Raw genomic sequence first — 21,872 nt, 5'->3', positions numbered from 1 at the left:
TTCAACGGAAACCAAAGCGACCAACAACAACAATAGGGATGTGCGGAAAAACCCCTCCGCGTAAATACACTCAAACACAAAAACCCCCCCACATTTATTAAAGCATTTATTACAAGCATGCTTTAAAAATAAACATCAGTAAGAATTACAACTCAAATCAGTGATAAATATCGTGAAATGCGTCGTTGGGTGTTGGAGAACCCCCCTCTTTACATTAATGGTACGGTCGGCTATTGTGACGTTTTTAAAAAATCCAGCATTCAGCCCCGGCGGTTGGCTCGCCGCTCAGAGCAGAAGACTCGTTGTTGTGGAGAGGAAGAAAAGCTCCAGAAACCCGAGACGCGTTCACGAACACCCCGCCAGCGTCAGAAACCCCAGCTCTGCGTGTCCTTTATCTTTTTTTTTTTTTTTTTTTTTTTTTTTTTTTTTTTTTTTTTTTTTTTATATATATATATAAATTAAAAATATATATTCTTTTCTTGTAAAGCTCAACATGGCTTGCGGGGCGACATTAAAGCGGTCGATGGAGTTCGAGGCCCTCCTCAGTCCCCAGTCTCCCAAGCGGAGGAGGTGCAACCCGCTCCCGGGGACTTCTGGCTCTCCGTCCCCGCAAAGGTGCAACCTGCGTCCGGCCGTCGAGAGCCCGACGCACCCGATGTCCCCCAGGCCATGGGAGGCGAACACAGGCTCACTCCAGGTATGTATCACCCCTCTGCGTTCCAGGGTGGGTGTCATGGAGGAGGGGAGGAGGGGGGAGGGTTGGGTGGAGTGGAAGAGAGCTAAGCTAAGCTAAGCTAGGCTAAGCTAACGTCATTAGAGAGGATCTGCATGGTGTTGGAGGCTAATGCTAGCTGTTAGCTTAGCCAGGCTAACCTCATCTTTTTACATAATTAATTACTAATAAATCAAGCTGTTTGCACACAGGTGGAGGTGGTGGTGGCTTGTTTTGTTGCACAGTGGGATGTGTTAGCATACAGAGCTGTCCGTGTGTGTGTGTGTGTGTGTGTGTGTGTGTGTGTGTGTGTGTGTGTTAGCTTCAAACTTTGCATTGCTAGCTTTAAATCAAATATCTTCTATCAATGGGATCCAGTGTATGTAGCTGACATTGCTAACCCTTTTTGCAGATGTGGGTGCACAATCTGCACCCATAGTATTGGATTATTGTGGTTTATTGAATCTGTGTTATATATATATATATGTATATATATATATATATTGGATTAAATATCTGGAAGGATTCAAACAAAAGAGCCATGCTTGTGCTTTAACACATGGGTGACAATGTAGCCTGTTGGCTCTCCTGAGGAGACAAATGGCATCACAGCAGTTCATTAGAAGATGTCTGGGTGATGTTCCTTGGGTTTAGTGCCACAATTGTCTTGCATTGTGTGTGTGTGTGTGTGTGTGTGTGTGTGTGTGTGTGTGTGTGTGTGTGTGTGTGTGTGTGTGTGTGTGTGTGTGTGTGTGTGTGTGTGTGTGTGTGTGTGTGTGTGTGTGTACCATTATGCACCAAGGCAGAATTTCTATTCCTCCTTCAGGCCTGCAGGACATTGTTCATTTTCCTTTTTATGTCTGTCATCTACTCTCTCTCCCCTTTTGACTTGAAAAGCTCCGCTGTGAGCATTCGGACGGGATGTATGTGTGTGTGTGTGTGTGTGTGTGGGGGGGTGTTATTCAAACCACACCACACTAGTAGACACAAGATAATTACCTAGATGTCTGCACTGCGATCCACTGGGGTTTATTGCATGTGCCAGTCACTCAGATTGGGCAGCATGATACCATTGAGGCCCTAATCCTGACGCTTTTTGAAAATGTTTTTTCTTCATTGGCTGTGATATGTGAAAGGATTACAAGATGGAGTACTACCTTCGCTAAAGCAATGCTGTTAGCTCCTAGATGTCGTCATGTGCTCCCCAGTTGTTAGGAAATCCATTAACCAATAGCCACACGTGTTGGGATAAGCGCAGGGATACTTGTGGTGCTATTTACCTATTCCTGTTGCGATGAAGTGTACCGCCTTCCATCTTGCCTCTAAGCATTGAAGGTGAAGAAATTTGAAATGCACGGATGCATTCCTCATAACCAGTTTTTATTGGCAAGGCCCTGCTAGGAGAAGAGTTGTCTTTTTTCTTTTTCTTTTGATAGAGCGTGATCCAGTGATTCATGTTTAACCCTCTGTTAAACATGAATCAACTGGAGGTTAAAGCTCCTCATTTCTTCCTCTTTCAATGTCATAGATTGTCGAGTCCTTCGCTTATCATAATCAACTAAGGCTGGGCAAATAAAAATGTTATCCCTCTATAGTTCTGTGCATCAGGACTGAGCTTTCACTTGACGTTTCTTTGTGGACGAATTACCTGTGAGGGAGGTGAATATTAACTTACCCGAAAAGAGAAAGTGAAATGTGAGCTGTGATGATTTAAAAAAAAAAAAAAGAAAAAAATGGCATGCAGAGACAATTTTGCACAATGTGCCATCTGCGTCATTTATTAAGACAAAGGCCGAATCATGGTCTCTCTGTTGTTCCTGTATTTTGCAATGTGCGAATCCTTTTTGCTTCATGGTGCATATCATTGTAAGATGAAGCTGGCAGGCGGTGCACACATCACTCTTAGCAAAAGCCAGGGAGGGTCTGCTGAGAGCATTGACACACACTCACACTCACACACACACACACACACACACACACACACACACACACACACACACACACACACACACACACACACACACACAGATGTAGGTGCGGATGGAGATGGCTTCACAGCTGGCTTCCTGTGAAAGGCATGCTTTTCTGCTTCTGGTTAACTGTGTAATTGTCTTTCTGCTAGGCAAGAGATTTATAGTGATTAAGAGGTGTTTAGTTTCTGAGAAGGGAGTAGGCAGTTGCAGATGCCTGGATGTGAAGACGCATTTTCATGCCCCTGTTATTGCTCACATCATTTTATACAGTCTGACTTGCTTATTATGGTTGCCTTTCCACCGCCGTATTCATAGTGGAGCTATGTTTATGTTAGTACAAAAAAAAATGAATCATATCAGTTTTTTGTTTTTTTTCCAGGTTGTCTGTTCTGTCGTTGCTTATTTAGCTTGAACCTTTATGTTAAGAATCCAACAGGCCTCTTGTGTCTGGCAGTACTTTCAGAGTTTTGCCTGCCAAGCTGAATTACAGAGCTGCAGCTGCAACGGTGAAGAAATGTGGATTTGTCTGCTGCAGTCATGAGCTCCAGATACCAGGTTTTATACCCGCCATCACCCAGAACAAGGCCCCTTATGGGACCGGTGTCGCAAGCATGCCTCTCTGCTGCGGGGTTTGCCAAGTGAAAGCAGATTTGTATTTAGCGAAAGGTCAGCTGTCATCCCTCCCACCCATCTCTGCCCACACGTAGCTTGTGGTGAACAAGGCTGTGTGTTAGCAGGGATCCGACTCCGTCAAGGTATCTTTAGGTAATAATTCAATAATGTAGATAGGATCACTCACTCCGGCTCATTCTTGTGCTGCTAGTCTGGTCTTGTGCGTTGCTAAATTTCCCCCCAGATGACAGATGGGGGTTGGCGTTTCGTCTGGAACATGTTGTGATCGAAAAAGGCTGGACTCGACTACCCATCTACAGTTTGGGTAGGATAAGCGGGCAGGTCATAGTTCAGGCCTGAAACCTTGGGTCAGACTTTATCCTGGGCTAAAGATGGCCTGCTGTCTGGTCGGGAAGCCCATTGTTCTGAGGATTTTATTTTTAAAACTTTGTTTTTTTTTAAAGTGTTATGTTCCAATTGCGAGCATGCCGTACATTTTGTCATTGTGTGTGTGTGTGTGTGCATGCCATACATTTTGTGTCAGAGTGTGTGTGCATGCATGTGTGTGTGTGCATGTGTAGGCTTTGTGCGGACACCAAGTACTGGCAATGAGTTGTGACCTCGCTGATCTGTCCCAACTTGTCCAGGCAGGGGAGCGGTACACTGCGCATCGAGCTTGCTATCGTTTTAAAATGTAATGTGAGATTTATTTCTTTTTTAAAAACATTTTATTAATATAAGAAGCTTTACCATTTAAATTCAGGGTAAGGACGGTGACTATTGTCCCTGCCCGGTTTGATCGGTCAAAATCAAATCTGTCTGGAAATAATTTAATCTCCAGTAACAACATTTTGAATACTCGCTCGTTAAGTTGCGATTTCCCATGACTGCTTTTTTATTTTCTATTTTTTTTTTAAACTCTCAGCGGTCACTTAAATTCTTTACAGCAGAAGGGCAACTTCATCTGACCCATAATACATCACAAGCTACTTCCTGGCAGTTGGGACATTTGAGACCCACCTCTCCTCCCCCCGCAATTCTTTAGCAGTGGAGGGTGAAATGAAACGAGTCAGCTTTGTTGTCTCTCCACCAACCACGTCCAATCTATCTGGCCGATCTCATGTCGTATTCACTGTTTTGGCCTGTGCCTAAGCCTTTTAGCCGAGGCTTTCTCCACTGTGTTCCCCCTGGCTCCCGGAAGTCTCTGTGATTGATTGCTTGGCCTGGTTGTGGCAGGGTCATTGTTGCCAAGCAACGCCCACAGTTGAGCCACTAGTAGTTGGCAGAGCTGGAGGTGACGGGCAGAAGGAGAGGCTTTTTTTACTTGTTAGGCTGATGTACCAAAGAGTGGGGATGTATAACTGGACCCGAGCATTTGAGACTTCTGTCACAGCTTAATCCCAGCAGCATGTTGCTGACTGCAGAGAGACTTAAAACCATGTTTCAGCTGGTGTGGTTAGGCTCTAAAAATACATCTATTGTTTGCCAGTTACTTGATTAATTATAAAAATCTGTAGGATACTCTATTTGTTTTTTTCAAATCTAAATAAATGAAGCTATGTGTTCAACTGTCTTTCTTGTAATTTTTTAATAATCTGCTTATTTTTTTACCGTCATAGTTTAGTTTCTTTATGCTTTCAGACTTTCAATTTCCCACAGCAAGTCTTCACGTCACCAGGCCTACATTCAGAAACCCAATTTCATGTGTAATGATGTAAAACAGCAAATCATGTGTTGTGAAACTGCGATCTGGGAATATGTGGCATTTGTCCTCAAGAAATGACATACATTTTAAAACAATTAGCAAAATGACATAAATCGGTTTTCTGTCTACTAATAGTTTAAGTCATTATTACAGCCCCATTGTGGGTTGGGTACACGTGGAAATGCCCTGTGGTATTTTAATAAACAGCCTGTCAGATTAGGGTCCTGTATTGTTAATTCTGGAAGGTTTCAGAGGCCACGTTCTGCAAGAGGAGGAGGGGGGGTCTCTGCACAAAGGCACCAGTTCAAGGGTGTATGACTACATATGACGTGGCTTTTCCCCCCCTCACCATCCAAACAAGCCAACTGATGAGCAGGCTGAAGTGGCGACATGGCTTCTAGTCTTCCCCACCCAAGATAAATGAGGCACGGTGCCCCAGATAGAGGCGCAACATGTATGGAGACTTCCCCTCCGGTATGAATTGAGTGAGATAAAGTCCCGTCTAAACACTGGGTTATCAGCTCTACTTGAGGCCATGGTGTTTTTCTCATTTTTTTTTTTTTTTTTCCCATGACTTTTTTTTAACTTTAAGCTTATAATTAGATACGTGTGTGTGTGTGTGCTGGCTGTGACCCATGTTAAGCTGTTACAGCAGCTGCAGCGTAGGCTTTATCCTCAGGAGGACATATTTGAGACGATAAAGGGCTAACATGCCTACCTAGTACCTGTATTTCCTGTCACTTTTCAGGACATACTGTATGCTCAATGTGGAAATGGTTTGAGTCCGTCAACATAACATACACTGTGAATTGCAGACACTCGTCAACACACAAATCTTCCATGAAAGCCCCAGCAGTCAGCCTGCGGTACACTGAAAGTGAAATTGAGATTAGTGTGTCATCACAGGCAATATGGCAGCTTTACAGAATGCATTCAGAGAGCCTCTACGCTGCCCCCACCATACTGAGACCTGATCTAGGTTAACCGTGTCATGTTGTTGCTGCTGTTGTGTCTTTTTAGATGTGGGCTCAGGTGCCATTTTCCAGTTTGCTTTCTGTCTGTGTTTCCAGCTTGTTTAGACTAAATGATTGTTACAATGCGGGCAATTTGGAAAGAAAGCCGGCCTTAATTACGTCCCTGCATGCACAACGATCTACTTGAACAACTGCTATTGTTTTTTTTAATATTGTAAAAAAACTAAAGGATATGGTATTATTAGTTTTTTCTACATACTACTTGTAATTGCAGATGATCTTGTGTACTTTGTATTTACTTCTCAAGGAAAACTTGAATTGGTGATTATCATATGATTTGGCTGATACAGTACGTAGCTGGCCAGTATCATGTTTAGCTTTATAGTTAGAGAAGCTATGTCCTGTTTTACATCATTTGCATTGCAGTCTTGTATCACACAGATCTTTCACACGCAATTTTTTTTTTTCTTCCCCATCCACCAAAACCTCAAGCATCTATACAACCGCTAAATAGGCCTCGGAAGAATGAGAGGCTTTTCCTTTGTTACAGCTTAGTAAAGAACACAGATTTGTGTTGAGGCCTTAACGGAAGCCTTCTCACCAGCTGTGGCAATGTCGACATCATTAAAAAAAATAAAAAAAACTTTTGGAAGAGAAGTGAAAGTGATGTAGTCACAAGGTCAGAAAGTGTGTCTTTAAGTCAGGTCTGTGTGTCTGTGTGTCACTAATGTCAGTCTGTGACGCCTCTACTTCCTGTCGATGATTTGTTTTTTTTTGGAACCCATGTTGTGTGAGAAACAGTCACAGAGGAAGTGAGCACAGCTCTAGTGTCTCTAAAGAGCCCTGTAGATGATTACACCTTCCTGTAACGGCCCTTATTAATGCTGGAATACATTCAACATTGTTTGAATTGTTTGCTTGTGGTGGGCGCAGTATTGACAAGAGCACACATTAAAGACCAAACTAATGAAAGTACTGAATCATTCAGTGTCCTTCCAGTAATGAATCACTGTTCAACTAGATCAATTGGGACAACTTGTGTTATCGGATAAATCACAATTCTTTTTCATGTTCTAAATGGAGACTAAAACTACATTTAAAACCTGTAATTTTGCATTTTTATGGGCATTTCATAACAAGAAGCAAAAGTCTCAGTAATGTGACTGGTTGTGACATCCAAACCACAAAGTGAGAAAGTTTGGATCGCATTTGCTTTGGAAGCACCCAACCGCCAAAGGGTTGGAAAAATGTGTGCAACCTTCACTTTTGGGGGCGTCCTCTGTCCCGGTTTCAACAGTTTGTGACCTTGTTTTTTGTTTTTCTCCCTACAGAGCAGATCTTCCAGAACCTCCGTCAGGAGTACAGCCGGATCCAGAGGCGGCGGCAGCTGGAAGGGGCCTTCAACCAGACTGAGGCCTGTAGCTCCAGTGACTCCCCCAGCCCCAGTTCCTCCCTCAACGCTCCCAGCTCCCCACCAGGTAAGAGAATTTAGGGTTGACCGTGCACACACACACACACACACACACACACACACGCACACGCTATATGGCTTTTACTCTGAAGGTCATGGGTACAGCATGGCGCTATTTGTGCCAGTTTAGGGGTGTTTTCCCCATTCAAACATGTGTGCGTTTATCCCGGTCTGACTGTCCAATTATAGAAACTGCTCTCTTTTGCTGTTCAGTGCCACAACATTTTAGTCACTGTAAAGAACATTTTGGATTTGTTGAGAGCTGAAGGAGGGTATTGTACTTTTGCCACACGGCTGATTTTAAATAACATGTCTGCTTTGTTTTGTTCTGGTTAGCAAGTCCTTGAAGTGACAGCCAACTCAGAAAAACCATCAGAACAGAAAGACAACCTTTTTTTTAAGCCCTAATCTTTGTAACCGTTAAGAATGATAAAGTCATTCGTTCTGCAAGGCCTGCCAAAAAGACCATTGGCTGGACCTGCATGACCAACTCAAGTCTAAAGAGGCAGGCTACTGCTGCTCATCAAAACAATCACAAGGGCAGAGGGATTGTGATTCCAGATGTGAGTTTGTGAAAGATTTATAGTTGTTTGTGCCAAATCCAACCCACTCCTGAAATGGAGATGTCTCTCTCAACTGAGTTCAGTCATATCCTGTTGAAATTCCTGAAAAGTCTGCTTTCATTCTCTCAGGACACTGTGATGTTTTATGGATGTGTTTCAGATGGAACTACAACAAATTGTACTTTCATGCTTCATCATATCAACAAAGATAACAAGTTTAACTGATAAAAAGTGTCACGGATAACATACTGTGAGGAGCTCAAAACTAAAGATACGATCAATCGTTTCTTTGTGAAAACGTTAGCCAATCCAGTCGGTTTATGGGTAAACGTTTCCAAAAATCCCCATCTATATATAGGCCTTACTTTATGCTCTACTCGTGTAATATACTGAATACAACTTTGATAATTCAGTTGCTACACTGGCACCTGAAATGCGTGTCGATTGTGGTGGATTCAGTTTATTTCGGACTTTCTTTTGTTTACATGTGTTCCCATCGTACAAAAAAAAATGTTTTGCTCTTCTTTGAAGCACTTTTTTTCCTGCAGCAGTCGTGTTGCAGTTTGACGCTTTCAGGCACAATTTGCCAGTTTGGGTGTGAGATGTAATCTAAGCCCCGGGCCTTCTGTCTCCAGTGTGTTTTTTTTTTTTTTCTAATCACTCTGCAGGATGGTCTCATAGATCACACCGACTGCACTGTTACTAACCCGGGCCATTAAACCTTCACCCTCGCTCTGCCATCCTCTCCTGTGATTTACAAACATCTTAGTCTAAAGACCTCAAAGACCGCTGGGTAAAGGATCAGCTAGCTAAAGCCGGCTCCAGTTGCACTGTGACAGAGACACTGGGGGGAGGGAGAGAGAGAGAGAGAGGGGAGAGAGAGAGGGCCCACATTAGTGCTGCATGACCCTGTTGTCTGGCAGAGGTGAGGGGACGACGGAGAGCAAAGCTGTACATTTTGCACCTGGCAGAGCACCTATTTCTGGAGAGAGGACATTTCTGTCCGAATGACTTATCGCTGCGCCACAGATGCGAGTGAATCAGCCCTTTTTTTTTCTCCCCCCCCCCTTTTTTTTTTTTTTTTCTTTCATCGCCTATGTGATCTTGTGTTTTTCTCTCAGGTGCCTCAAGGAAGGACCAGCCCTCGTTTACACTGAAGCAGGTGAGCTACCTGTGTGAGCGGCTGCTTAAAGACCACGAGGAGAAGATCCGGGAGGAGTACGAACAGATTCTTAACACAAAACTCGCAGGTAATAAACACAACCGCTCTCTTAACGATGAATACAACAAAAATAAAAAATAAAAAACCTGCAGCACTCACTATTCATCCAGACAGAACATTTTACAGTCTGGCAGTGAAGAACAGTTAAAGTGTCGCTGTGTAATGAAAAAGACATCCTGCCTACTCCCTTGTGCGTATATTTTCTTATCATAACTGATAACGTCTGCAGTGATGGCCTCCATGGTTCCCTCGAACAGAGTTTATAAATACTTTTCGAGATGCCAAGATTGTTAACAGGAAACAAGCGTAATAAAGATGGTCGAGTTTTGGCAGCTGAATCCATATTGTGTTTACCTAAAGTTTGTCCACAGTAAGTCTGGTTTACTTTAGAATTGAAACCATGCCGCCTGAATAAGTCGGCTTGCTTAGTGACGGTTGTGGCGGTTAATGGGAGTATGCTGAAGTTCAGAGGACAACCTTTTAGTTGCCGCTTAGGTCTTTTGGATTAATTGTTTTAAATGTCAATATAGGTAATCACACTGTAGAGTTGTTGTCATTAAGCATTATTTATGTTGATTTATGTCAGGTTATATTCATTAGCCACAATCGTCATGTTTTCTGTCGACAGAAAACAGAAAGCTACGTGAATAAGAACGACTATATTGTGTTTTTGGCTGTATTCAAACACGGTGTAGGTGATCACTGCGAGCAGCCCGAACAGAAGTTTTAACAACCTGGGACTCAGCGGTCTTAATAGATGTTTGCTGTGATGCACAGTTGTGTTGTTTGCGACCTTAAAAGAGGACAAAGAAGACGAGAGTTAGCAGTTTTTCTGTTCAGGTGTTTGAGTGCAAGCACAGATACAGTACCAGTCAAAAGTTTGGACACGCCTTCTCATTCAACTACTTTGAAGAATCTAAAATATAAAACATATTCTGGTTTGTTGAGCATTTGTTTGTTTACCACATAATTCCATATGTGTTCCTTCATAGTTTGGATGTCTTCAATATTAATCTACAATGTAGAAAAAAATAAATAAAGAAAAACCATTGAATGAGAAGGTGTGTCCAAACTTTTGACTGGTACTGTATTCATAAAAAAAAAAAAAAAGACTTTCACAACACAGACATCCTCACCTTAATCTTCTTCTCTTTCCAGAACAATATGAATCTTTTGTGAAATTCACACAAGACCAGATCATGCGAAGATACGGAGCCCGGCCTGCTAGTTGTAAGTATCCTAAACCGCCATTTTCCCTTCTCCGTCAACGTAAACATTTCTTTTGTTTCATAAAAACAGTTGGACTGATTATCGTCTCTGACTTTAACTATCATTCATTTTTGTGTTTCAGACGTCTCTTGAGCTCACCGTGATGAGATCCCGGCTTCCCCTCTCACTAGACGGCTGCTCTGCTACTGCCCCACCCCACCCCACCCCCTCCCCTCCCCCTTCCAGTTGATTTTCATTTTATTTCCCTATCCAAACACCCCCCATCCCCCCCCCAATCTCAAACTGTCTGGGTGCCATGGTTTATCCTCTTTTTAATCCACATGTTGATTTCTTACTTCAAAACTATTGCTGCTGGCCAAAAGTTAGAAGAATCAGAAAGATAAACCAAGTATGAAGCCCCTCCCTTTTTAAAAAAACATTTTTTTCTTTGTTCATATGCTCTCTCTATCTCGAAAATCCTGACTAAAGCAGATCTGTGTCAAATCTCCTTTCCGGCGCTGTAGAAAAAAAGCTTTTTGGCTCATGTGATCATTCTGTATAATCTTCCAGCAGCTGTATTTAATGGCTCCTGCTTCTCACATTGCCCCCCCCCCCCCTCCACTCTTTTCATGCCCCCATCCCCTCCCCCCCCCTCCCTCCCTCCTCCTCACAACTCTTTACCTGAGAATGTGGATTTTTCTCCCTTTTGAAAAAAATAAAAGTTCTGTGATTAAAATCTGTTTGACTGGGCTGATTTCTTGAAGCAAGGATGTGTTTTTTTGTGTTTTGGGTAGTCCTGTAGTCCTATCACATGGTCTTCTCAGCAGATTACTTTTGTTTTTTCAGATGAATTGAGGATGTTATGTAGGTTTAAAAGTTGAATTAAATCAAGCTAATCTCCCCTGGAGCTGAAGCAGGTGCTTTATTGAGACACTTTTTTAGTAAATAATCTGTAAATGTAGTTTATTTTTTTCCTGTTTAAATCATTGTAAATGTAGGATCTTTTTAGTTTGAATTAAGTTGGCCTTAAAAAAAAAAATAATATATATATTATATATATATATATTAGATAAAATAAGATAATCCTTTATTAGTCCCGCAGTGGGGAAATTTACAGGATTACAGCAGCATAGAGGATAGTGCAAAACAAGAGACATAGTAAAAATAACAAGATCAAAAATAAGTATTATAAATGAGCAATAAAAAAAACAGTAAAGAATCCACAGTAACTGAAATATTATATATACAGACAGAAACTATTATAACTATTGTATTGCACAGTGTATTAGTATTGCGGAGGTTTTTAGTGTCATATTATCTAAGTAACTGAGAATATTTGTTAAACAGAAGGTCCATGAGGTAGTAGTTCTGGACGGGTAATGATCATAAGTAAGTTGTTTTGAATACAAAATGGTTGTTTTCTCAAGGGGATTCTGGCCCAAGTTCCTAGTTATATCTTTTTTTATTATAATATATAATACACTAATATTTTAATCAAATTGTAAATTGTGTATTCAAAAAATGGCTGTAACCTGATGATTAAAAAGCAATCTTAGGGTAAGAAATGCTGTCAGATCACCTGCTGATGATATTAGAGAGGAGAAAAAAAAGCACATTTTATTCATAAATAAATGGGAAGCTGCATATAAAAAGTGCAGCATTTATTAAAATCAACCTCCAGTTCAAACCTTTAACTCCATCCCTTTGTTCTTTGTTGTGGACTCTACTTCCACCTTGTGGTTCATTGAAGTCAAAGCAACAATTATATTAAACTTTAACCTCAATGTCATTTAGTGAATTAAGCTCTGTGTAATATTTGAATATATGACTGTGGATCAAAGATGGTCTCCTTTTTTTTTTTTTTTTATTATTTTGCTGTTCTTTGTGAGTGGAGATGAGGAAGAGCTGATCTGGATAAGGTGTCTGTGACGTCACCGACCCCAGGTGTGGCACTGGGAAGCAGGTAGGGCTTGTTGTCGCACGCAGGTGACCTACAACAGTTCATTTCTGTGAAACTGCCCTGAAGTAGAGCTGAAGAGAGAGAGAGAGGGGGGAGGATCACGAGTGGGTTTGTTTGTACCGAGGAAGGAAGTTTCCTGCAGGAAAAAGCAATGAAAGGTCTATAATTATCTCCTTCTGCTTCTTCTTCTTCACTGTGACTGTCGGGCTGCAGGAGAAGGGAGTCCCCCGGATGTCTGGAAACATGGAGGAATAGTGCTCAACGCGTTATTGTTCACTATTGTTTGTTTTTTTAAACTCTTGTACTGTGTATGAACTTCTGCACTCTTCAACTCACCAATTGAGCTGTTTGAATTAGTTTAGCCGGATCGATATTGATGCGTTTGGGGACCGCTCGGAGCCATCTGCACTCTTCCTGTTGAATTTTTTTTTTTTTTTTTTTTTTTTTTTTTTTTTAAGGTGAGTAAAAGCTCAATTAAAGTGGAATTAATTCAAACCAAATGAAAGGTAACATGTGGTAGCCCTGACTACAGTTTACATTTTGTTGTCTAGGAATATGTTTTTTGTTTTGACCCACAAAATCTGAGTATTTTCATCAACAACGCCCAGTAAACAGGAAACGCTAATTGACTGAATGTCGCTCACTATAAAAGGCTACTGTACTGTACTGTCACTGTACTGTACTGTACTGTACTGTCACTGTCACTGTACTGTACTGTCACTGTACTGTACTGTGTCACTGTACTGTCACTGTACTGTACTGTACTGTCACTGTACTGTACTGTCACTGTGTTCTCTATCAGAGTCTGTACAGTCACATGTCTGTGATATAGAAGGAAAAGTATTAAAAAAAAAATAGTCAAGGGGAAGTAATACTATTTAATTTTTATTGTATGTGTTTTGTGCAAAACTTCTGCTTCTGTCAGTTGTATTTGAGCAATGTCTTACTAAAGGAGTGTATTTAATCACACATTTGAGGGGGTCATTTAGTGAGCGTTCAGTGACAGTATTTGAAATTCCTCTAAACCTTGAAGTACACTGTTTACATTCTAGTACTTAAGGTCTGTGAGTTACAATTGAAGAGAATTATGCATGTTTTTAAAATACAAGTACAGTTGTGTAAATGTGTTTTATTTTTTTTTTTTTTTTGTCAGTGGAGCTGCAACAATTCGTCAATTATTCCATCAGTCAATCAGCAGAGAATTATTATAAGTCATAGTACTAACAGTAGTATTTTCATACTAGAATAATGGAGTTAAGATGCCAAATGTTTGCTGTTTGCTTTGTTTTTGTCATGCATGATTGAAAACTGCAGGAATTTTAAATGACATTCTTTAGTTGCTGCTTGTTTATCAGTTATGTTTATTTGTAGGACAGAAGTTCCCAACAGATTAGCCAGGGATAGATTTGTATACATTTCTCTTGACTTCGAGGCACTTTAAATCATGAGAGAAGTCATTGGTGTGTTATAATAGGGGATAATAATAATAATATACATAAATCCTCTGTCACAATAAATGTTACTTTATACCTCAATAGTTTATAAGCCAGTTTATTAGGTACACTTGATAAAAACTGATTCAGTTCAACACGACTGGCCTTGTAATAAATCCCAACTCCATGAAGGTTATATTGTTGAGTTTTTGTTGGAGCTGTATGAGAGCATTGTTGATTCATCTTTTGTGGTTAATTTGAAGGCTGTCATCTCACCCAACCTTAACTGTTTGATCTTCTGTGTAGGGCTCGATCAGTGATGGAGGCCATCGACCTCGAGGAGCAGGAGCCGTTCCCGGTGGACCGAGACGGGCGGCGGCTCAGGGTCGTGGGAGACCAGCCCGACGGTGACAGAAAGATAGGGTGTTGTGAGAAGTTCCAGCTGTCCGTCTCCAAATGGATGCTTCCGGAAGACTCCCGCAGCAAGTACCTGGAACGGGCCAACTGCTGCCCGCCCCCCATCTTCATCATCCTCATCAGTATTGCAGAGGTAGCTGTTGTTCTGAATGTACACCACACACATGTATCGCATGACCACTGGGACGACCAGTATGGATTCTATGATCTAATTATACATGCAGCCTACATTTGTGTTATATGCTGCCAGGGTGTTAATTACTGTATAGATCTGCTGTGACTGTATGTAGCGGAGCAGATATTGAGATGAAGTTGTCGAAGCTTGGGTGGGATATTTTTGAAGTGTGACAATTGACTTTTGAGGGAAATTTGTGGTTTTTACATACACGCTCTAAACTTAGAAAGAACTTGTACGGCTACAAAGTAGGGCTGGACGATATGTAGATAATCAAATATCACAATATTTATGACCAAATACATCAATATCGATGGTGTGACAATATTGTAGGGTTGATTATTGGTGCTTTTACAAAATATGTACACAATGAGATATTTGATAAATGATCATCAGTAATGTGGATCTAAAGACTAAGTGGTAGGCTCATATTAGAACAGACACAATAGTCTGGTAAATTCAGAAAATTACATCATTTTTACAGTAATGCAACCCTTAAAACCTGAAAAAGACGACACCTTTGCCATATTACGATATATACAAAAAACAAGACAATATCTATATAATATCTAAATATTGCCAAACCCTAGCAATGAATGGTCATTTTCCTCTTCTAAATGTCCTGCTTCATAACGTGCAGTGCTCACTAGCAGGCAGTAGGCACGGTGTCAATGAAAACAGTAGTTTCCATGAGTCGTAGCTTTCAGTAAGTCCTGGTGCAGTTTAATCCTCACTGCTGTGATTCAGAGATGCTTTTTCCTGGACGTGCAAACAGAAAGCCACTGTGTCATTTTGGACTTTTTAGATTCCGGTAAATAAAGAGTGGAATGTGGAGGATCAGTGGGTGATTTGTTGAAATAGTGGTGGGGGGGGGGTGTTGTGAACTCATTTTGGCCCCAAATCTATGGATTTAAATGGAGGTATACTCTTTTAAAAAAAGCTATAACTTGAAGCTAAAGCCACCAGATGTGCGTTTTAAGATGCTTCAATGTGAAACAAACAAAGAGAAGTTTGGTTTTAGTGCAGAAGCTATAAGACTAGTGAGAGATGGTCAGTTGACTTTACATTAAGATCAACAAATGCAGTTTTTACCATAATGTGCCGTCTTTTGTTGGGTATTTTTGAGCAGCTGTCGATTGGCCACTGTCGTTTACCCTTTAGTATTGAAACTTTTTTCTTTACTCTAAGTCCCCTTTTCAGTATTTATTAGCAGTAACTTTAAGAGTAATAAATGGTGGTTGTTTTAAGCAGATATACTGTATGTGTTTATTAATGTATTTGTCACATATAGATAATGAATGACGATAGTAAAGCTCTATTGAAGTCATATAAAACCTTTTTTTACAATAAAGACTTACAAATGTCCTTATAGCTGCTAACAACTAAATTATAGTGTTTTATAAATCATTTATTAAATGTTTATGTAGTTCTTATGTATTTTAAGTAATGTGACTTGAAGTAAATCGTTACATATATTTTTGTATATTTTTAATAGCTTTTGTGCACATGATAAAAGTGTGTGTGTTTTTATGTTTGTTATCCCACTTGCTTCAAATTTAATATATTGAATTGAATTGAATTTATTTGTATATTTCCCTTTCATTACTCTACTAGGGGATGCATCTGTACACATCAATAATTTAAAATCCTGCTACAAAACTCCTGGTAAAGTCAGTTTGGCTGTTGCATTGCTCTTCTTCCTAACACTGAGTGTTTTGCATACTTGCCTATTCATCCTTTGGGATTAACAGCTCATTTATTAGCTCACAGATGTCCAATGTCACTGCATTTGAATGTCTATGAATACTTTCCTTTCTGCGGGGAGGAGGCACTTTATTTACCCAGAGAGGATCAACTGAGCTGCAGTGTTCTTTCTCAGCGTGCCATCGCGTTTCATTCCCACCAATGTTGGCAGATTAAGACTTTTGAGCTGCTATGAGCGATCACACTTGGGGATTTTCTGCGGTCGGTTAAACACACTTCAACATCTGTATTTCTTGATCGTCCTTCCCATCTTTATTATCTCAGCTGTTTGGGATTTAGTTTTGACCCCCCCATCCTCCTGCTGCGGCCAACTTTACTAACCCTTTTTTCTTTAAATCTCGTTCTTTAGGACTAACTTGTGTGTCTATTTTCTGCTCTCTTCGTCAGCTGGCAGTGTTTATCTACTACGCTGTGTGGAAGCCTCAGAAGCAGTGGGTGACCCTGGATGAAGGCATCTGGAGAAGCCCCCTAACATACAAGCCTGAGGAGAGGCAGGAAGCATGGCGCTTTATCTCCTACATGTTTGTCCACGCCGGGTAAGCACGGCCAGTCCCTTATTTAGATACCTTAATAACACCATGAAAGCTTGAGTCACATTGGGGTGTGGACAAAAAAAACCCACAGACACTTTACAGTATCACTTTACCATGAAGCTCATAATCTCTTCTGGGTTTTTTTTTTTCTATGCTGTCCGGTGATGATTCAATTCTGTTGTCATGTTTGAGACTGTAGGTTGCAACCATTGCACCTCTTTATTTATTACAGCGTTCCTGTGTTTGGTAAACGTCGTCATGATTGTGACACTGTGTCCGCATTACCTCATATTCGCAGTTACTAAAGCGAGAAGCAGAGTACCATTAGCTTTATACAGAGGTGCACGGTGGCCAGGCAGTCGTTGCCCGAGCTGCCGGCACATCTGTTAAAACACAGCTAAAGTCATGTGACGTGGCAAGTAAACAGTCAGAAAATAAATCATGTGTACATAAGCCACAGGACGACAGGAAAACCAAAAATCATGACTGCACAGAAGCACATGGAAAAACTAGATTAGCAGAGAGGAACAGTGGTCACAGTCACTCGCCAACTGGATGACGTCTAACAGGATATTTGCTCAGAGGATACGGCTGGTGATGTATTCTATATTTTCAACAAATCCCATGAAAAGAACCAACAATTAATTTGTTATTCATCTGTGCTGTGGACCCTCATTTTTGTCCAAAAAACTATTAAAAACACAAGAATGAGCCACGATGTTGCACAAGATGACCTGTTCCTTTATTAAACACATCATCCAGCTGCTAGAAATACTCACTAATGCAGGAAATGTGTTTTTAATTCCCTGATATTGCCCCCTGTCTGAGTTACATTTGTACAAACCAACAGTGCCCAGCTTTTTTAGAATTTTTCCATTAATAAAATGATGTATTTAAGATCTGTTTTGGGACCTGTGGGGATTTGTTCACAATACCAAAACTATAGAAAAACACCTGGTATTTACTGCAGGGCTACGGGTGTTTCTGATATTCTGTCCACCTCCCCCCTGTATGACATTTCCCCTCCAGTGTGGAGCACATCATAGGGAACCTGGTGATGCAGCTGCTGCTGGGCATCCCGCTGGAACTGGTCCACAAAGGATTTGAAGTGGGAATGGTTTATATGGCAGGCGTCCTGGCAGGTGAGCGTCACCTGTTGTTTTTCTTAAATGTGGACTTCATCTGAGTTTGTCGATGCGTCCCGCCGTCTCACACTAACTCGTCTTGAAGTTGTTTTATCCCGTTTGTGTCGGAGCAAGTCTGGCGGTCAGAAATGCCACTGATGTTATCACTGCTCATTTCTGTTTCCCTTCAGGCTCGTTGGCCAGCTCCATCTTTGATCCTCTCAGTGCTTTGGTGGGAGCTTCTGGGGGTGTCTATGCCCTCATAGGAGGCTATTTTATGAACGCAGTGGTGGTGAGTTTGCCGATACGTTGCAAGTTTAAGAGTTGAACATCAGCATTTCAGTATCGAGTGTTAACTTTGTTGTTTATGTGTGAGAAAAGACCGTCCACTCTAAGTTTTCGAAAGCTCAATGTTTTAGATAATATAAAACAGACATATTAAGAGAATTTGATAGTTTTTAATGCATATTTTGAAACTAAACTTTTACAAAGAACAGACAAGACTACAGATTTTGTCACATGTACAGAATTATTTCCTGTGGGGCTCAAATTAGTTGTCTAAAGGTTAGCTGGTGGCATAATGTGTTTACAGTTCCAGTTAACTCAACTTTCCTAAATAAATGTCACATTCATTCCTCAGAATTTCCGAGAGATGATTCCTCTTCTTGGAGTATTTCGTATCCTCGCCATAGTGATATTCGGTATGTTCTCCTGCGTGTTTTCAACCTGTTTGGTTAGTTTTCTAACTGCTTTTATCACACTTTAAAAAAACATAATTTAAAACTGGTTTCTTTCTCCAGTTGGGACAGATTTTGGATTTGCCTTCTACAGAAGATTTATGTCAGACGAGGCTGGTTTGAAGGTATGATTATGTTCTCCCCCTTTACAGTAGAGGACTTAAGCAGAATGAAAAAAAAAAGATCAGATCAGCTAACCTCCCCTCAGCTGACAGTGTGTGGTGATGGATGTAATTTGCCTTTGGCTACAGGCAACAATAGTAGCTCTTGCTGGGACTTGATTATTCTTAAAGATAAATACCTCTCTGAGTTGGCTCTAACTTATGAACAAAGACTAAAAACCCAAACACTTTTCACAAAAAAAGCCTCTTTATTTTGAATCAGTTATCCACATTGATAAATGGTGACCCTTGTCCTTTTACTCCATAGTTTCAGTTTTGAATAAAACAACTGAAAGCTTTGAGTATCTTCTTCCTGTTTGATGAGGCTTGTTTGTCTTTCTAACTGACTCTAAAAACCTGATACTTTATTCCCTCCTCCATCTTCTTATCTCCCTTCCTTTTTCCCCCGACTCTTTGTTTCGGCTGTTAAACTGGTTCTGCAAGTCATTTTGGGTGTGAGGTCGGATGACAGTAGTTGAGGGTATTTGTTCTATTTCATTTGGGTAATTAGTTCCTCCAGGCTAACTCTGAAAGCTCACTTGATCTTCTCCCCTCCTAGGTGTCTTTTGTGGCTCATTTTGGAGGGATCGCGGCCGGGATGACCATCGGCTACGTCTTCTTCAGCGCTTACAATAAGAAGCTGCTCAAAGACCCTCGTTTCTGGCTGTGTATAGTGGGATATGTGTTGTTTGTGATCTTTGCCGTGGTCTTTAACATCTGGCTGAGCCCAGCATCGTAGGAACATAAAGCTGCACTCACCAACTTTGTTTTTTAAAGTTAACACTAAAAGCCTTAATGTCACACTCTCAGGAAGCTGAATTTTTTCAGTGAAAAGTTGCTTTTCACTGACTTTTGTGAAAGTGCACAGGGTATTTTTGTTATTTTACTATCTGATTGTCTTATTTTTTTAAGAGCTGAGTTTGTGAGTTCAAGGGAAAGTGCGCCCCCTGCTGTTTATGTGTAACACTGCAGAATGCATATTTTGTATTTTTAGAAGATGTGGAGCAAAACGTGCCTTTACTAAGAGAGTAATTTAGAACTGAATCAAATGTTATTTGTACATTATAATGTGTTGCAATTGATATTTTATTTCCGTGTTAGAGTGTTTTATATGTGAGCTTTTATTGTACCTTTTTGATTATCAGGAAATGAATGAACACACTGGTCAGATTTCATGTTATTGTTCTTTAATAGAACTGTTAAATTTATTAATTTTTATACTGCTCTACGCTTATTTTCTGTCAAATCATCAATGACTCTTCTGGACTTTCAGTATTCATGAAATTTGCCTTAAATGTGGTGAAATATTCACCATGTGAAACACAGAGGAAAGAGATGACAGAGTTTATTAGGAAGTCTCAGGCCATGGCTTAATGCCACCTTATTGTTTCAGACACATCCTGTTGACAAGACGTGACATGTCGTTTGGTAAAACCGTTGATTCATTTTCCCATCATGCTATTGTTTTGCAAACTTGGAAGTACAAAACTTTGGCTTTTGCTTTACTGCAGTCTACTCTAATGAAATCAAACAGTGGTTGATATTGTACAAATTTACTGTAAAGAAACTTTTGAATATTAAGTGGATTTTTTTTAGTTTAGTGTTTACATTTTCTGTTTAATTCATACAAGTCTATAAATGAAAACTTTAATATTACTGGTGTGAGAAGAGCATTTGGTGCAGACTGTAATTCAGAAATAGAGCTCATGTTAGAAAATGTACTTCATTCATTAAAAATCACAGGTAAAATATGACCAAAGATCAAACAGAGACCTCTTACACTTGGTTTTGCATTTCCACATTTCAATGTCTTAAAAAAATAATAAATACATTTTTAAATATATTTGTTGTCGAATTAAATCCGAACTTTGGCAGAAATTAATGATTAATTGTATCTGATGAATATATACATAATTAACAGTGAAGACTACATTTCCAATGGTCATCCAGTGAGCTGATAACACAGTGTGTGTATACAGCAGCCTGCTGGTTGATGCTGCATGGACTCCCTTACATGTTGTGATTGTACCTGAGTGTTGGCGCCTGCTTTCTACTGCATGTGGAAAGTTCTATAGTTTCCAAACACAGCGCATCAATATAACTTAGTTCATCAATATCCAATTATCATGAACTTGTTTGCACAGTGGGTTGAAGTACAAGAAAAAATTGATTTTCTGATTGAAAGAGGGGGAAATAACATTACATGCAACATGTTACTGACCTCCTGCACCCTTAATGTGTTTGTACCAGACTGGTTTGAATCAATCCTCATCTGCTGGGCAGAGTCAAAAAAAGGGGAAAAGTTCAGCTTCTTGAATCCGGTCAATCAAATATTAGCACTAGTGTTGATAGTTTCTCTTGCTCTGTAAAGCTACGGCATAATTACCGAACCTTTTTACATCGTGGGGTGCGAAGTCGTCATATCCCGACTGACCTCAGCTAATCACGCAGAGGCATTTAAAAGGTATTTAGAATTGGACGGTGTGTGCAGTTGGCAACCGGCAGTTGGCAAGGACACTAATCTATTGTGATAGATTACTTGTAAATGGGATAAAATAAGGTGTAAAGTACACAAGAACGTAATTACATCCAGAGAGGAGCAGCAGGGTATGAAATCAAACATGGTGACTCATTGATTACTTTGCTATAGTAGAACACTATTGAGTGTACCAGGCCTGGTTGGATAACTGACTGGTATTGATAATGTTGGGATCCCAACCACAGGGACTGTTCCTTTTTCTGTGTTTGCACATGTAAGTGCAAACAATACAATTAGACTGTGCTAAAAAAAATCCTAAACATGCAGTCTGGACTTGCAAAGTGTCTATTTGGAAACAGCTTGTTTTTTTTTTTGTACTCCTAATCTACACTCCCACATGAGCCATAATACATTATATTCAGTAAGTTATGATTTCTGCTGTTGAATGCATGCCGTATTTCTGTTGGAAAGGAAAAAAAACTGTCTGAAGAACAGACGAAAAAACAAAACAGCCCTGACCTGCAAATATTGAGGTCAATATCAGTGTTACAACCGGTTGAAGCCCATCATTGTGAGGCCATGATCTAAATGCATCGGTGAAGCTGTTTGGTATTGACTTTCTCTGGTCAGTGTTGGCAACCCTCCCTC

At 40.4% G+C, this 21,872-nt stretch overlaps 2 protein-coding genes across 2 annotated transcripts; both read left to right on the top strand.

Annotated features, from left to right (window-relative positions):
• The first annotated feature begins 279 nt into the window (after positions 1 to 279).
• akirin1 (akirin 1) lies at positions 280 to 10,672 on the top strand. Its single transcript, XM_054621130.1, is given in 6 exon segments — positions 280 to 656; positions 659 to 697; positions 7,308 to 7,454; positions 9,132 to 9,260; positions 10,391 to 10,462; positions 10,584 to 10,672. Coding segments are annotated over 6 exon segments (561 nt in total). The 5' UTR covers positions 280 to 493; the 3' UTR covers positions 10,595 to 10,672.
• A 3,476-nt stretch (positions 10,673 to 14,148) lies between these two features.
• rhbdl2 (rhomboid, veinlet-like 2 (Drosophila)) lies at positions 14,149 to 20,569 on the top strand. Its single transcript, XM_054622065.1, has 7 exons — positions 14,149 to 14,384; positions 16,578 to 16,726; positions 17,753 to 17,865; positions 18,039 to 18,139; positions 18,488 to 18,548; positions 18,648 to 18,709; positions 19,305 to 20,569. Exons 1-7 carry the CDS (start codon positions 14,154 to 14,156, stop codon positions 19,482 to 19,484), a joined length of 897 nt encoding a protein of 298 aa, XP_054478040.1. The 5' UTR covers positions 14,149 to 14,153; the 3' UTR covers positions 19,485 to 20,569.
• The last annotated feature ends 1,303 nt before the right edge of the window (positions 20,570 to 21,872 follow it).

The sequence above is a fragment of the Anoplopoma fimbria genome, chromosome 20 (assembly GCF_027596085.1).
Source record: "Anoplopoma fimbria isolate UVic2021 breed Golden Eagle Sablefish chromosome 20, Afim_UVic_2022, whole genome shotgun sequence".
NCBI lineage: Eukaryota > Metazoa > Chordata > Actinopteri > Perciformes > Anoplopomatidae > Anoplopoma > Anoplopoma fimbria.
Note: the sequence above shows the minus strand (reverse complement) of the source record. Positions and strands in the feature narration are given on the sequence as shown.

What these genes read in the sequence shown, in the direction of transcription:
- rhbdl2 (XM_054622065.1), top strand. Translation starts at nt 14,154, where the DNA reads ATGGAGGCCATCGACCTCGAGGAGCAGGAGCCGTTCCCGGTGGACCGA. An exon ending in TCCTCATCAGTATTGCAGAG is followed by an intron (nt 14,385 to 16,577) that starts GTAGCTGTTGTT and finishes TCTCTTCGTCAG; the next exon opens with CTGGCAGTGTTTATCTACTA. An exon ending in TACATGTTTGTCCACGCCGG is followed by an intron (nt 16,727 to 17,752) that starts GTAAGCACGGCC and finishes TTTCCCCTCCAG; the next exon opens with TGTGGAGCACATCATAGGGA.